The sequence below is a fragment of the Barbus barbus genome (genome assembly GCF_936440315.1).
Source record: "Barbus barbus genome assembly, chromosome: 13".
Lineage (NCBI taxonomy): Eukaryota > Metazoa > Chordata > Actinopteri > Cypriniformes > Cyprinidae > Barbus > Barbus barbus.
Genome location: NC_136741.1, coordinates 63,235 through 77,751, shown reverse-complemented (window position 1 = coordinate 77,751; position 14,517 = coordinate 63,235). Strand labels below are relative to the sequence as shown.

Here is a 14,517-nt window from a genome sequence, read left to right as displayed (position 1 = left end):
TGATTATAATGGCTTATTCTGTCTTTTCACGTAAACATTACCATGTCTGCATTTGTGATCGGAGAAACGAGAAACAAGCACTACTCTACGCTGCTCAAAACTCGTGTCTGAATCATCAGTAGCAGAAACACACTTACAGGCTGTGCGTCAGAAGCACCAGACTGTTCTTGCAAAGCTGGAATTGCCCCACTTTATAGAAACAGTCTTTGTGCCGCCTGCATTGTAGGCTACTCTTCCAGCTTCAGGAAATAGTCCTCCGTAAATGCGCTGCACACACTCTAATATTTGGGTTGAACTGTTCTGGAACAGTGTTGTAAATACAGCTTAACCACTGATTTCTAGTTGTGTCCTCTTCTGGAAGCCCAAACAAAGTACTTTCACAATGAAACACAGCCAGGACATGGCACCGGCGGCAGCAACAATACTACAGCCAGAATAATAGTTCTGCCTTCTTTCATTGCGTATACATTTGGGTGGTGTTATGAAAATCTTCCCACATCGTGACGTAGACGTGGGGGCGTATTTGAGCCGTTTTAGGAGGGCGTGGACGAGTCTTAACTTTTATAAAGAATATCTCTTCGGTTTTGAGACTAGTCTTTGCAACTTCAGGGATCTTATCTATGCACAAACCGCTTGTAACACTCCAAAGAGAAAGGAAAACTTGAAATCACATCATATGACTCCTTTAAAAAAAGGGTCAATTCCGACTTTGCTATGGCAATCTGGCGCTTCTGAATCAGTTCAAGCATTTGCTGTTGACTGTTCAAATGCGGAGTTTTGCACGTAACGCATCGTGTGTGTGTGTGTGTGTGTGTGTGAGGGGAACAGGGTCACATCACAGAGTCTACAGCCCGTCAGAAATCGTCTTAACCGCGGTTTGTGTAATATTACTGCAAATACATACGAGCATCATCACTGTGAACTGATGGTAAAATTAACTTGAAAGCTGAAGTTATGGTAAGGGTTTATGGTAAGGGACATTACATTTCCGACGTGTGCTTGTGGTGTTCGGTCAATCACAATGCATTGTGTCAGCTGGCCAATCAGAGCAGACTGTGCTTGTCGGAAGGAGGGGCTTTGTAGAAAACGACGCGTTTGAGAGAGGCGGGGCATAGAGGACCTACAATAATGTACAGTATTCGAAAAATAATGTTTTTTGAACATTAAAACATGTCAACATTCTCTTACACCAAATACACAAAATAATGATCTTTAATAATGATCATTTATTTTTTTGTTTAAATCAATGTAGAATTTCTACACTTCTGTGTGTCAATCTTTTGTGTGTTAAACACAATCTTCTAAATATAGACAATTTAATTTTAATGAAAAATAACATGAAAAAATATATAATAATATATGACAAAAATACCATTATAAACTAGGTTAGTGGATAATTTAGCAGCATAAGTTATTCTAGAAAAATCATGAGTGCACATTTTTAAAAAATCTAAACATTTGGTGAAATAACATTATTTAGTGGGGAACAAATAACAGTGAATACGTGTAGGACTAAATCTGGTAAAATGTTACTCATTGTTCTTTGTATTGTTGTAAAATACATAAATGAAAACAAGTAAATGTATTTGTTTTATAAATAAACAATAAAATTACAATTTCTTTTAAATGTATAGCACAGTAATGAAGGCAGCAACATGTGATAGATAGGAGTCCGTTGCTGCGCTGTACATTAGATTATTAATAGCCTTTCTATTAATGTCCTGCCATAGAACAGAACAAGAAACACTATAATCTTTCATTGTGCAAAAGCATTATAACATGAAAAGCTCCAGCACAAACGCTTATGAGCATCATACGCTTATGAGCATATCATTATCATCAACGCTTATGAGCATACAAACGCTTATAAATTCGCACACGGGCACAGAATGATGCTCTTGAAGCTGCACGGAGTCACAGAGCTCCGCATAGAAGAGTTCAAAGCACAAAGCAAAGAGATATTGATGCGTAGTTTATTAAATCTGTGCGATAGTTTGAGTCTTTTCTTTTACCAGCCTTTTGCCTCTTCAAGATTAATCGCTTTTTGTATTCCCCAATTGTAAGTCGCTTTGGATAAAAGCATCTGCCAAATGACTTAATGTAAATGTCTAAATGTAACAGTTTTAAATTTCAGTTATTGTGTGCTTTTGAAAAGAGTTTCATCGCCTTGACTGTTGTAACCGAACACGACACGCAGTTTGAATGCTGAATGGAGGATGACAGACAGCCGCAGCGGAGAGAAGAGTTTACTTGAACTTGAATTTAACGACTTAAATATTAATCTGTACCTTACATTAAACAATGGAACTGCTTCAGAACGCTTGGACTTTGACTTCATGGTGTTTTATAATGTTTTTGTGCTTTCGTGGGGCTTAACAATAACACAGAATAGTATACGCACAATATCGGATTTGGATCGGTCTTGTCTGAGCGATAACCGATCCACAGAAAATGCCAGTATCGGAGCCGATACCGATCCCGAGTATCGGATCGATGCATCCCTAGTCATAATGGCTCCCTGATGCCCGCAATTAATATACAGTATAATTATACCCAAAGATATAATTGCGGGAGAAAGCATTGGAATATATTTTTTCCTCCCATCTCGTATTTATTCCCATTAGGGGTTCTGTTGTTCGCGCCATTTCCTTTCTGAACACGGTGGTATTCTTCTTCCATTGTATGTGCATATCATACATATCTATGGTGCATATGGCCACCTGCTGTTGCTGCCATGCAGATTTATTTATAATCAATTTCTTCCTTGTTTTTGCTCTTTACTCTCACACACGCATATCCATCTATCTATCTATACACACTTGTGCTCATAAGTTTACATATCCCTTGCTGAATATGGAAAATGTTAATCATTTTAACAAAATAAGGATCGTAAAACTAGCATGTTATTTCTTATTTAATGAGCTATTTCACATAACAGATGTTTATATATTCTTCAAGACAAAATAATGACTGAATTTATAATAATGACCCCGTTCAAAAGTTTACATACCCTTGAATCTTAATAATCTGTATCGTTTCCTGGATGATCCACGACTGTTTTTATATTTTGTGATTGTTGTTTATGAGTCCCTCGTTGGTTCTGAGCAGTTCATCTGTCTGCTGTTCTTCAGAAAAATCCTCCAGCTCCTGCACGTTCTTTGGTTTTCCAGCATCTTCTGCATATTTGAACCCTTTCCAACAGAACCGCTCCGGATCAACAAGAGAATCATGAACGGCTATCACAAAATATAATGTGTCATCCAGGAAATGACACATTAAGATTCAAGGGTATGTACACTTTTTTGAACGGGTTCATTTTTATAAATTCAGTCATTATTTTGTCTTGTGGAGTATATGTAAATATCTGTTATGTACTAAATAAGAAACCATGCAATTTTCTTGATCCCTCTTATTTTTTCAATTATTAACATTTTGCAAATTCTTAATTTAACTTCTGAGCACATCTATCTATCTATCTATCTATCTATCTATCTATACACAGTGGTGCGAAAAAGTGTTGGCCCCTTCCTGATTTTTTTTATTTTATTGCATGTTTGTCACACTTCAATGTTTCAGATCATCAATCAAATTTAAATATTAATCAAAGGTAACACAAGTAAACACAGCATGCAGTTTTTAAATGAAGTGTTTTTTATGAAGGGAAAATAAAATCCAAACCCACATAGCCCTGTGTGAAAAAGTGCTTATACCCCCCCGTTAAACACATAACTGTGTTTATCACACCTGAGTTCAGTTTCTCTAGCCACACCCAGGCCTGATTACTGCCACACCTGTTCACAATCAAGAAATCTCTTAAATAGGACCTGCCTGACAAAGTGAAGTAGACCAAAAGATCCTCAAAAGCTTGTTGAGATCCAAAGAAATTCAGGAACAAATGAGAAAGAAAGTAATTGAGATCTATCAGTCTGGAAAAGGTTATGAAATAATTTCTAAAGCTTTGGGATTATCCACAAATGGAAAACATGGAACAGTGATGAACCTTCCCAGGAGTGGCCGACCGACCAAAATTACCCCAAGAGCACAGCGACGACTCATCCAAGAGGTCACAAAAGACCCCACAACAACATCTAAAGAACTGCAGACCTCACTTGCCTCAGTTAAGGTCAGTGTTCATGACTCCACCATAAGAAAGAGACTGGGCAAAAATGGCCTGCATGACAAGAGTTCCAAGACGAAAACCGCTGCTGAGAACATAAAGGCTCGTCTCAGTTTTGCCAGAAAACATCTTGATGATCCCCAAGATTTTGTGAAAATGCTCTGTGGACTGGCAAGACAAAAGTTGAACTTTTTGGAAGGTGTGTGTCCCCCATTACATCTGGCGTAAAAGTAACAGCATTTCAGAAAAAGAACATCATACCAACAGTAAAATATGGTGGTGGTAGTGTGATGGTCTGGAGCTGTTTTGCTGCTTCAGGACCTGGAAGACTTGCTGTGATAAATGCAGGGGCGTAGAATTAGGGGGGGACGCTAGGGACATGTCCCTACCAATATCCAGCCACTACCAAACTGTCCCTAGCAATAATTTTGATCAAACAATTAAATATATGTATATGTTTTTGTCATTTCAGACGCATCTGAAACATCATATCATTGATATTACCTAACAAGTTAAAGTAAATACATTAGAAAACTGTGCGCTTTCAAGGACTCTCATTTAATACATGTGTAGTCACACACCAGACGAGAAGCGCAGCCGCGTTTAGAACAACTCACAGGTATTGCACTCAATTCAAGAAAGCAGTCCAAAACAATTAAAATAAAAGCCCACTTCAGGGATGAACAAAGTTGTATCAATGAGTTTGAAGTGGTGTTTGTTTGATAAAACAGAGCAAACGGAAAGAGAAAGTTCGATCTATGCCTATTATTAGCTCCCTATATAAAGCATACGGACAGAAAGACAAATATTGTGCAGAAAGATACACAATCTTTCAGTCTAGGATAAAGTCATGAACATCAACAATAATTTGGGACAACTATAATGTGATTTAAATTAATTTTTTTTGATAAACTATGTAAGTGGCACTCTGGTGCAGCAGGATTTGGAATATGAGTCCTGAGTCGCCGCGGACAATCGTTCACTTTAAATTAATGTTGTTCAACTGAATGTACAAATCAAACTGTTAGCTGAAATATCCATAAAATAAAAAACAACACTGATATAAGAGCGTGCAGTTTATCGTCAATCAGATGCACATGAGTTTTGTTACTACAGCAACAGCAGAGTATTCTTTCAGAATCATCCTGGGTCCAATTTGATTAATATTAAAATGTGTGATTAAAAGACACTCATCGTTCTGATTCTGATGTTGTTGATTCACAAAATCAAAATTGTGTAATTATCATCCAAGTGGATGCTGCACACTGGTGGTGGTTGAGGAGAGACCCCCCACATGATTGTAAAGCGCTTTGGGTGTACAGCAATACACAATCAAGCGCTATATAAATGCATCATTCATTCATTCATTCATTCATTCATTGTCTGTTAAACATGCTATTTAAAAAAAAAAACAAAAACAAAAAACTGTAAACTATATGAATTATAACCCGGGGAGGGGGGTTATGTCCCCACCAATGTCGAAAGCAAAACTACGCCCAATGGAACCATGAATTCAGCTGTCTACCAAAAAATCCTGAAGAACAATGTCCGGCCATCTGTTGGTGACCTCAAGCTGAAGCAAACTTGGGTTCTGCAGCAGGACAATGATCCATAACACACCAGCAAATCCACCTCTGAATGGCTGAAGAAAAACAAAATGAGGTCTTTGGAGTGGCCTAGTCAAAGTCCTGACCTGAATCCTATTGAGATGCTGTGGCATGACCTTAAAAAGGCGGTTCATGCTTGAAAACACTCCAATGTGGCTGAATTACACCAAATCTGCCAAGATGAGTGGGCCAAAATTCCTCCACAGCGCTGTAACAGACTCATTGCAAGTTATCACAAATGCTTAATTGCAGTTGTTGCTGCTAAGGGTGGCCCAACCAGTTATTAGGTTTAGGGGGCAAGCACTTTTTCACACAGGGCCATGTGGGTTTGGATTTTATTTTCCCTTCATAATAAAAAACTTAATTCAAAAACTGCATGCTGTGTTTACTTGTGTTATCTTTGATTAATATTTAAATTTGTTTAATGATCTGAAACATTCAAGTGTGACAAACATGCAAAATAATAAAAAATCAGGAAGGGGGCCAACTCTTTTTCACACCACTGTATATGTACATATATATATTTACACAAACACATATATACAGTATCTCACAGAAGTGAGTACACCCCTCACATTTTTGTAAATATTTTATTATATCTTTTAATGTGACAACACTGAAGAAATGACACTTTGCTACAATGTAAATTAGTGAGTGTACAGCTTGTATAACAGCTTGTCCTCTCAAAATAACTCAACACACAGCCATTAATGTCTAAACCGCTGGCCACAAAAGTGAGTACACCCCTAAGTGAAAATGTCCAAATTGGGCCCAATTAGCCATTTTTTCTCCCCGGTGTCATGTGACTCGTTAGTGTTACAAGGTCTCAGGTGTGAATGGGGAGCAGGTGTTAAATTTGGTGTTATCTCTCACGCTCTCATACTGGTCACTGGAAGTTCAACATGGCACCTCATGGCAAAGAACTCTCTGAGGATCTGAAAAAAATAATTGTTGCTCTACATAAAGATGGCGTAGGCTATAAGAAGATTGCCAAAACCCTGAAACTGAGCTGCAGCACGGTGGCCAAGACCATACAGCGGTCTAACAGGACAGGTTCCACTCAGAACAGGCCTCGCCATGGTCGACCAAAGAAGTTGAGTGCACGTGCTCAGCGTCATATCCAGAGGTTGTGTTTGGGAAATAGATGTATGAGTGCTGCCAGCATTGCTGCAGAGGTTGAGGGGGTGGGGGGTCAGCCTGTCAGTGCTCAGACCATACGCGTGCTGCTTGAAAGTTTGTGAACCCTTCGCAGAATCTGTGAAAAAATGAGTAATATTTTACAAAATAAGAGAGATCATACAAAATGCATGTTATTTTTTATTTAGTACTGTCCTGAATAATATATTTTACATAAAAGATGTTTACATTTAGTCCATAAGACAAAACAATTGCTGAAATTATTAAAATAACCCTGTTCAAAAGTTTGGGAACCCTTGGTTCTTAATACTGTGTGTGGTTACCTGGATGATCCACGACTGTGTTTTTGTTTTGTGATTGTTGTTCATGAGTCCCTTGTTTGTTCTGAACATTTAAACTGAGCTCTGTTCTTCAGAAAAATCCTCCAGGTCCTGCAGAATCTTCAGTTTTCCAGCATCTTTTGCGTATTTGAACTAGGGGTTTTCGATAAGATGATTTTTGATTGTGGACGATAAAAATGTCTCCACGATCTGCTTTTGAAGAAATATCGAAGTATCGTGCTACAGCACACATTCAATCAGCTGCAGTTCTGACGCCGCCGTCTCTATATACTGTACAGCGCGACATACATTCACATCAGTGTTAAGTCAGCGGTAGAGTTACACTCACGGAACACTGCACTTATTTGCAATCACAAAAGTACATTATTTGCGTGTTTTTTAAAGCCTTTCTGGTTAAACGTTTCATTCACGCGCTGGTCTGATGAGTGATTTTTCAGTGCGTGCACTAAAACGCCTGTCTTAACAGCGCCTGATTACTCAACTAAGTTATCTTTTGAGCTAATACTGTCAAAACACACAAGGTTTACATACAGACTCTGTTGGTTATGTCTAAAATGAAAGTAAACAGAGAAACGGATGCAGGTCTTAAAGGGACAGTAGTAAACATGCTGCAGACTGTCATTAAAGGTATAGTTCACACAAAAATGTAATTTCTGTCATTATTTATTCACTCACGTTGTCCCAAACCTGTATTCATTTGTTTCATGTGCTGAACACAAAAGATATTTAGAAGAATGTAGGTAACCAAATTACTTTGATAGTAGAAAAAAAATAAAATAAAATATGGAAGTCACTGAGGACCAGCAACTGTTTGGTTTTCCACGTTCCTCAAAATAGCATTTATGTTCAGCAGAAGAAAGAAACTCATTCAGGTTTAAAACTAATTTTGAGAGTAAATGATGGTATAAATATAAAATACTATGACAGAATTGACAGACAGATGATAGAAAGTTTATTCTTTAATGTTAAAACAACAAAACACAGAGAAAAAAAACACTACTCTTGATTGAAAAAAATAATACAGTTGCTTTAATAGGAATCAATCTATATTGATATCTAGTGTTTTATTTTTATATTTGTTCATTCAACTTCTTGAATGCTCCTGCTATATATGCCTATTGTACCTGAAAATAAAACACTGTTTGTTTTATTTGTATATTATGTGTATTTGTAATGTGTATCTTTGTTCTTATTCTTTAATAACAAATATAAAATAATGATAAAGATTTTTATCTTCGCCCACTTTGGCCTAAATATCCACCATTCTTTTTTTTATATTTTGTTACCTTTAAGGATTTGTCTTACTAATAGGGAAATTAGTTTGGCTGTACTGCTCAGACAAAATAGTAAAACCAACATGACAAAGAATCGTGATAAAATCGTGATATTTCTAAAAAAATCGTGATGTGATATTTTTGCCATATCACCCACCCCTAGTTTGAACCCTTTCCAGCAGTGACTGTATGATTTTGAGATCCATCTTTTCACACTGAGGACAATTAGGGACTCAAACACAGCTATTAAAAAAGGTTCAAACATTCACTGATGCTCCAGAAGGAAACACGATGCACTAAGAGGATGATGTCCAAATTTTTCTTTTGTAGAAATATAATTTTTTTTTTTTTCATTTAGTACTGGCCTTTGGAAGCAACAGAAGATGATTGCATGTTTCCCAGAAAACAAATTAAGTACAATTTACCTTGATCTTCAAATTCAAAAAGTTTTCACCCCCCGGCTCTTAATGCATCGTGTTTCCTTTAGGAGCATCAGTGAATGTTTGAACCTTTTTTAATTGTTGTGTTTGAGTCCCTAATTGTCCTCAGTGTGAAAAGATGGATCTCCAAGTCATACAGTCACTGTTGGAAAGGGTTCAAATATGCAAAAGATGCTGGAAAACTGAAGAATCTGCAGGATATGGAGGATTTTTCTGAAGAACAGCGCTCAGTTTAACTGTTCAGAACAAACAAGGGACTCAAACACAACCATCACAAAAGGACATCGGTTAAACAGTCCATGTGACAGTGGTTCAACCGTAATTTTACAGGGCTACGAAAATACTTTTTGTGCGCAAAGAACACAAAACTAACATGGGTTTTATTGATGTCCTTATTGCGTTTATGGACCTGGGAACATTTCAGTTACATTGCTGTCTATGGAGGGTTAGAGAGCTCTCAGAATTCATCAAAAATGTCTTAATTTGTGTTCCGAAGATGAAAGAAGGTCTTGAGGGTTTAGAACGACATGAGGGAGAGTAATTAATGACAGAATTTTTATTTTTTATTTACTTTTAAGTCAATCTTTCCAAGCTAATTACATTAGATAGATTACCTGCTGTCAGCTCACCATAATGTCAACCGCTGTCATGATCACACTTACAACTCAGATTCAGTAATTTGTTAGACTGTAAGAAAAGAAGAAAAAGAGGTTGTGTCCTCAATGCATGCATGTATTGCTTCTTTTTTTGTTAACACTGCACAGATGCAGCACTAGCATGTTCTGCTTGAGGCCTGTTTCTGTTTTCTTTCACTAACACGCTTAAAAACCTATGTGTTATACCCCGTGTACACACATCTTCAACTGACCATTCAGTCATGTGTGTGTGTGAATCATACCTTGGAAAGCAGTACCAGTCATCTCACTGCTGTCTCCATGGCAACCTCCCCAACAGCAGTCGATCACACACGGTCCGCAGCGTTCGTTACGCAACACGACACGGCTGTCATTTCAGTGTAATGTGTAGTTTAAGCTTGATTAAACCTTGAAAACAGCACACTGACCACACATAATGCGTTAGCATTCACACACGCGCTGATCTGCAGCTCCGCAAACGACACACACGCTCACCGTAAACAGATATTTATAAACTTCAGCCACTCGTCCGCTCTGGCCCTCGATGTCCCATCTGATCTGTGTTTGATCAGAGCCGGAGCTGAGGTACACAGAGCCACTGTTTCACACTTCAAGAGCCTCCAGGAAAGCATGAAATATCTGCAATGTATGTGTCGCTTACATGAGGCTGCTTTTTAGTTTTAGTGGCTTTACTAGTATGACGTGTTTAACAATTAAAGTTCGATTCATTCACACCAGTCTTATGCTTAAGTTATAAAATTGTTTTACATCGTGTGGTTGTAGTTTTTAAACATTGAGTTTTTTTTTTTAACTAGGCCTGGCATTCAAATATAGAAAATAGTAATCATGCTCTCTAAAACAAATGTAAATTCTGTAATAAGAATATTTTTCAACAACCAGATCAATTCTAACTTTAACTGTCTGGACGGAGCGGGTCTCAATACATTCTGTCTGTAGCACTATAAAAGTTCAGAAATAAATACGATGGACTCCCATGTCTTTTGTTTAATTTGACAATTTTCCAGATTAAGATATTTTAGTTTCTCCTGCTTGCATTCTTTTGCATATTTTATTTCCTCTGTGCTGACCAGTCCAGCCAATGTAGAGATGTTCAGTGTCTGACCGCTGACGCTGTTGTTGTTGCTAACAGGTGATGCGGCGGCGCTGAGCTGTAGCATGGCTAACACTCCTCAGATGATGGCGTCCGCGGGGCATCCGTACCATCAGCAGCAGCAGCATCATCAGCAGCAGCAGCATCCGGCGCTGCACGTCTCCACTTATCCCGGCCAGGGCCATTCCTTCACTACGGCTCCTTTCACAGACAGTAACGTTCCCAACAACAGCATGCCTTGCCTGTACCAGGATTATCAGGTGACTCACTCAGACCAGTAAAACAGCTCTTGTTTTTGACTGTAGCGACTCTGCTCTAATGATATGCTTCTGTTTGTGTGTTCAGGGCTGCATGCCTGACGGTGGCCCGCCGGCTATGAGCTCTCACTCTGGAGACGCAGGCCTGTACCACGGTGCTCCGCAGAAGCTGCAGGGTGAGGTTTCTGTGCCGGGAGGCTCCAGAGGCCAGAGTTCGGTGGATGCGATCTACAGAGCGGTGGTGGACGCCGCTGGCAAAGGCATGCACGTGACCATCACCGCCGGCGCGAGTGGCAGCACACAGGCCAGCCCCGTCCCCGCGCTCCGCGCCATGAGTGCCTTCACCGCCTCCATCGGCCCTCCCCTCGGCCTGCCTCACGCTGTCAGCGCCGTCATTCACGCGCCGCGTGGATCTGAAGGCACGAGCCACCTGCCGCCCAACCGCAGGAGCTCCGAGCAGAACACGCCCGACGGTGCTGACGCCCACGAGTTCTTCCGCTCGCCGCGGCAGCACTGGGACGAGCCCAGCCATGCGCCCTGGAGAGGAGAGGAGTTCCTGGAGTGCTCCACACAGGTGCGCAGCAGCAGAGCGGAGAGGAAAGCCCTGATGGAGTGTCCTCCGGACACGGCCTCGGACACTCAGACGGACGACGGCGCGAGCCTGCGGTTTAGCCACCGCGCCAGAGAGCGGCTGGAGCTCAATGGAGCTCTGCCTCGCACCGGATACGGGGAGTCGCTCACCGGAGACGACCAGTCGCCCGGATCCTCCACCAGCTTGGAAGGGCCGCTGCTCAAAGACTACACTCACTTCAACGGGCACTTTAACGGACACTGTGCGCCCAGCCCCTCGGACACCAAGAGCCTCAGCAGTGAGGAGGAACTGCGGCACCCCGACTCTCCGTCGGCCGAGCTGCTGCACTACAGGCCCCGGGCCTTCAATATGGGCGAGCTGGTCTGGCCGATCAAAGGCTTCCCGCCCTGGCCGAACAAACTGATGGGAGAAGAGCATGGGCGCAATCCCAGCATGCAACTGTCAGAACAGGCCAAGGTAAGAGATGCTGCCTTGTCCTGTCTATATGCCCTTGAAGGTGCTAACGCAAAAGTCAGTCTGTTTTTAGAAAGTGTGAAAATATATTACAGAAGCGCCATGTGTCATGTAGCCATAGAGCAGCACGTCCGTCTCCGGCTAGTGAACGCTTCAGTGAGATTTGTCTCATGGTTTTCGTGGGGCGTGTGATGATCTGTGAACTTTTCAGTGATTGCTCAGATTATAAGGGCTTTGAGATCAGAGATTTAAGTCAAATCTTTAAACTGCAGGAGTAAATATTGCAGATAATAGTTCTATCTGCTGTTTGAACTCTTGTTTTTTAGGTGGAACCGGAGCAGCTGAAAACACTAACACAAGACCTTCAGATGCTGGACAGAGCCAGCAAAAAAAACAGGAAGTAAGTTTCTCTGTAACACAGGGATCTTAAAACGCTGGAAAACATCTACAAGAGGAAAAAAGAGATGCTCAAACCCCAAATCAAAAATTAATCTCCATTGAAGAAAAGGTGCAACACTCACTTGAGAAGAAAAAAAAACTGAGAATGTTGAATGGTGGCTTAGTTTTTACATGCTGTTTAAAAGCAAGTAAATAATAACCGATGCTACCATGATAAGAGACCAGCACACGACAGTCTTGTTCACTTCAGCTGATCTGAAAGTGAAGTGACATACTTCCAAGTATGGTGACTCATACTCGGAATTCGTGCTCTGCATTTAACCCATCCAACGTGCACATACACAGCAGTGAACACACACACACACACACACACACACAGCAGTGAACACACACACACACAGCAGTGAACACACACAGCAGTGAACACACACACACACACAGCAGTGAACACACACACACACACACAGCAGTGAACACACACACACACACAGCAGTGAACACACACCCGGAGCAGTGGCCAGCATTTATGCTGCGGCGCCCGGGGAGCAGTTGGGGGTTCGGTGCCTTGCTCAAGGGCACCTCAGTCGTGGTATTGAGGGTGGAGAGAGAGCTGGATCTGAGATCTGTGTCCCGCCAGACTCCTCTTTATAATGCTCTCAGATTTCCTTATTCTCCCTTCAGCAAACACACAGAATGGGATAATAGTTTCATGGCATTTTATACACTTCAGTGCTCTGTATTTAATGCCTCAAAGTCACTTTGTTAACAGTTGTATGTTCAATTCACGTTTATTTGCATTGTGCTTTATTGTTTCAGAACAGCTTTCCAGAAAATGCATGTTTCTTTGATATAAGGTTATTTGGCCAGGGATACGTCTTTACTCAGAGTTCTTTAATTTTTTTTATTTTTATTTAAATGTTTCGTCAGGAATATTCTTACATTTATCAAACACAAATTAAAAATCTTCTAAAATGTTTGTCATATTGATGCGAGTTGGATCTCTCATTTTTTTCAATTCCTACACTGTTTGTTTCTTTTAATATACGTTGATCCCTGAAAATAGCTATAGATGCTGTTATGGCAATAAAATTAAACGAATAGAATTCAGCCAGGGACCAGGAAGTCTTGAGAAATCTTGTTAATCTCTCTGATTCCCAGTCGATGGAAAAACTCTGTTGGCGGTGAGATGTTGAGAGGAAACAGACTCATTTAGCAACCAAATAATGCCAGTAACAATAATACATAGACTAAGATAGTACAAGTCATTAATGTCACATTCTTTCATGTTTCTTTCTGAGTGCTTGTGTTTTTGTGCAGCAGTTTGGCTCGACGTTTGTTGTTTTTGAGGTGCTTTATTAATGCATCTCGTGTCTCTCTCTCGCAGGGCGGGAAAGCTGAATCATCATCTAGAAGCTGCGATTCATGAGGCCATGAGTGAGTTGGACAAGATGTCTGGAACTGTGAGTTTCTCACACACACACACACCTCATGGAGCTTCTCATGCTCGTTCTGATTGGATGAAGGGATGATACAGTGAAGCTGTTGTCTGTCGTTCTGCAGGTTCACCAGGATCGTCAAGTCAAACTGCCCAAACCCAAGAGGAGGAAGATCTCCAGATAACAGCAGTGTCAGTGTGTCTCTCTCCCGCTCTCTTTGATCGTGGTGCTACACTCTAGCAGATGGCTCATCATGGCCCCGCCCTCATCCAGTGACTGACAGGTGCTGGATCAGCCAATTAGAAAAGGCAGCAAAAATAACTTGCTGAAGAACTATTTTTTTCTAGTGTACAAGGAAAAATATCAAAAAAGCAAAAAAAAAATAAAAAAAAAAAACTGCATTTAAGAACACAGACAGTCCAAATATTTCTGATATGTTTTCGATGTGTATATAGACAATACAGAAATTTCATGGTAAAAACATGGGAAGAGGTGTAAATACTGTAGGATAATGACATGTACAAGCCAACTCAATGCACACTTTATCTTCAGCTGTACAAAACACAAAGCAGAAATGTCTCGTCGGCCCATAAGGCCCTGCGACATTACAATGAATAAGAGTCAATCTGAGACTTTTCTAAGCTTCAGTTTGAGTTGTATTTTGAGTGTGTGTGTGTGTGTGTGTGTGTGTCGGAGTGGACTTCACCAGCTCAATGGG

The 14,517-nt window shown here is 40.4% G+C and overlaps 1 protein-coding gene across 1 annotated transcript in view; it reads left to right on the top strand.

The window, feature by feature from the left end:
- The window catches only part of LOC306879531 (methyl-CpG-binding domain protein 5-like), a 37,173-nt gene extending 23,018 nt beyond the window's left edge, over nucleotides 1-14,155 (top strand). Inside the window, exons 6-10 of the mRNA XM_079432539.1 lie at nucleotides 10,702-10,922; nucleotides 11,008-11,967; nucleotides 12,291-12,364; nucleotides 13,748-13,823; nucleotides 13,924-14,155. Coding sequence (XP_079288665.1) covers nucleotides 10,702-10,922; nucleotides 11,008-11,967; nucleotides 12,291-12,364; nucleotides 13,748-13,823; nucleotides 13,924-13,983 — 1,391 coding nt within the window. The 3' untranslated portion in view covers nucleotides 13,984-14,155. The remainder of the gene's footprint in view (nucleotides 1-10,701; nucleotides 10,923-11,007; nucleotides 11,968-12,290; nucleotides 12,365-13,747; nucleotides 13,824-13,923) is intronic.
- The last annotated feature ends 362 nt before the right edge of the window (nucleotides 14,156-14,517 follow it).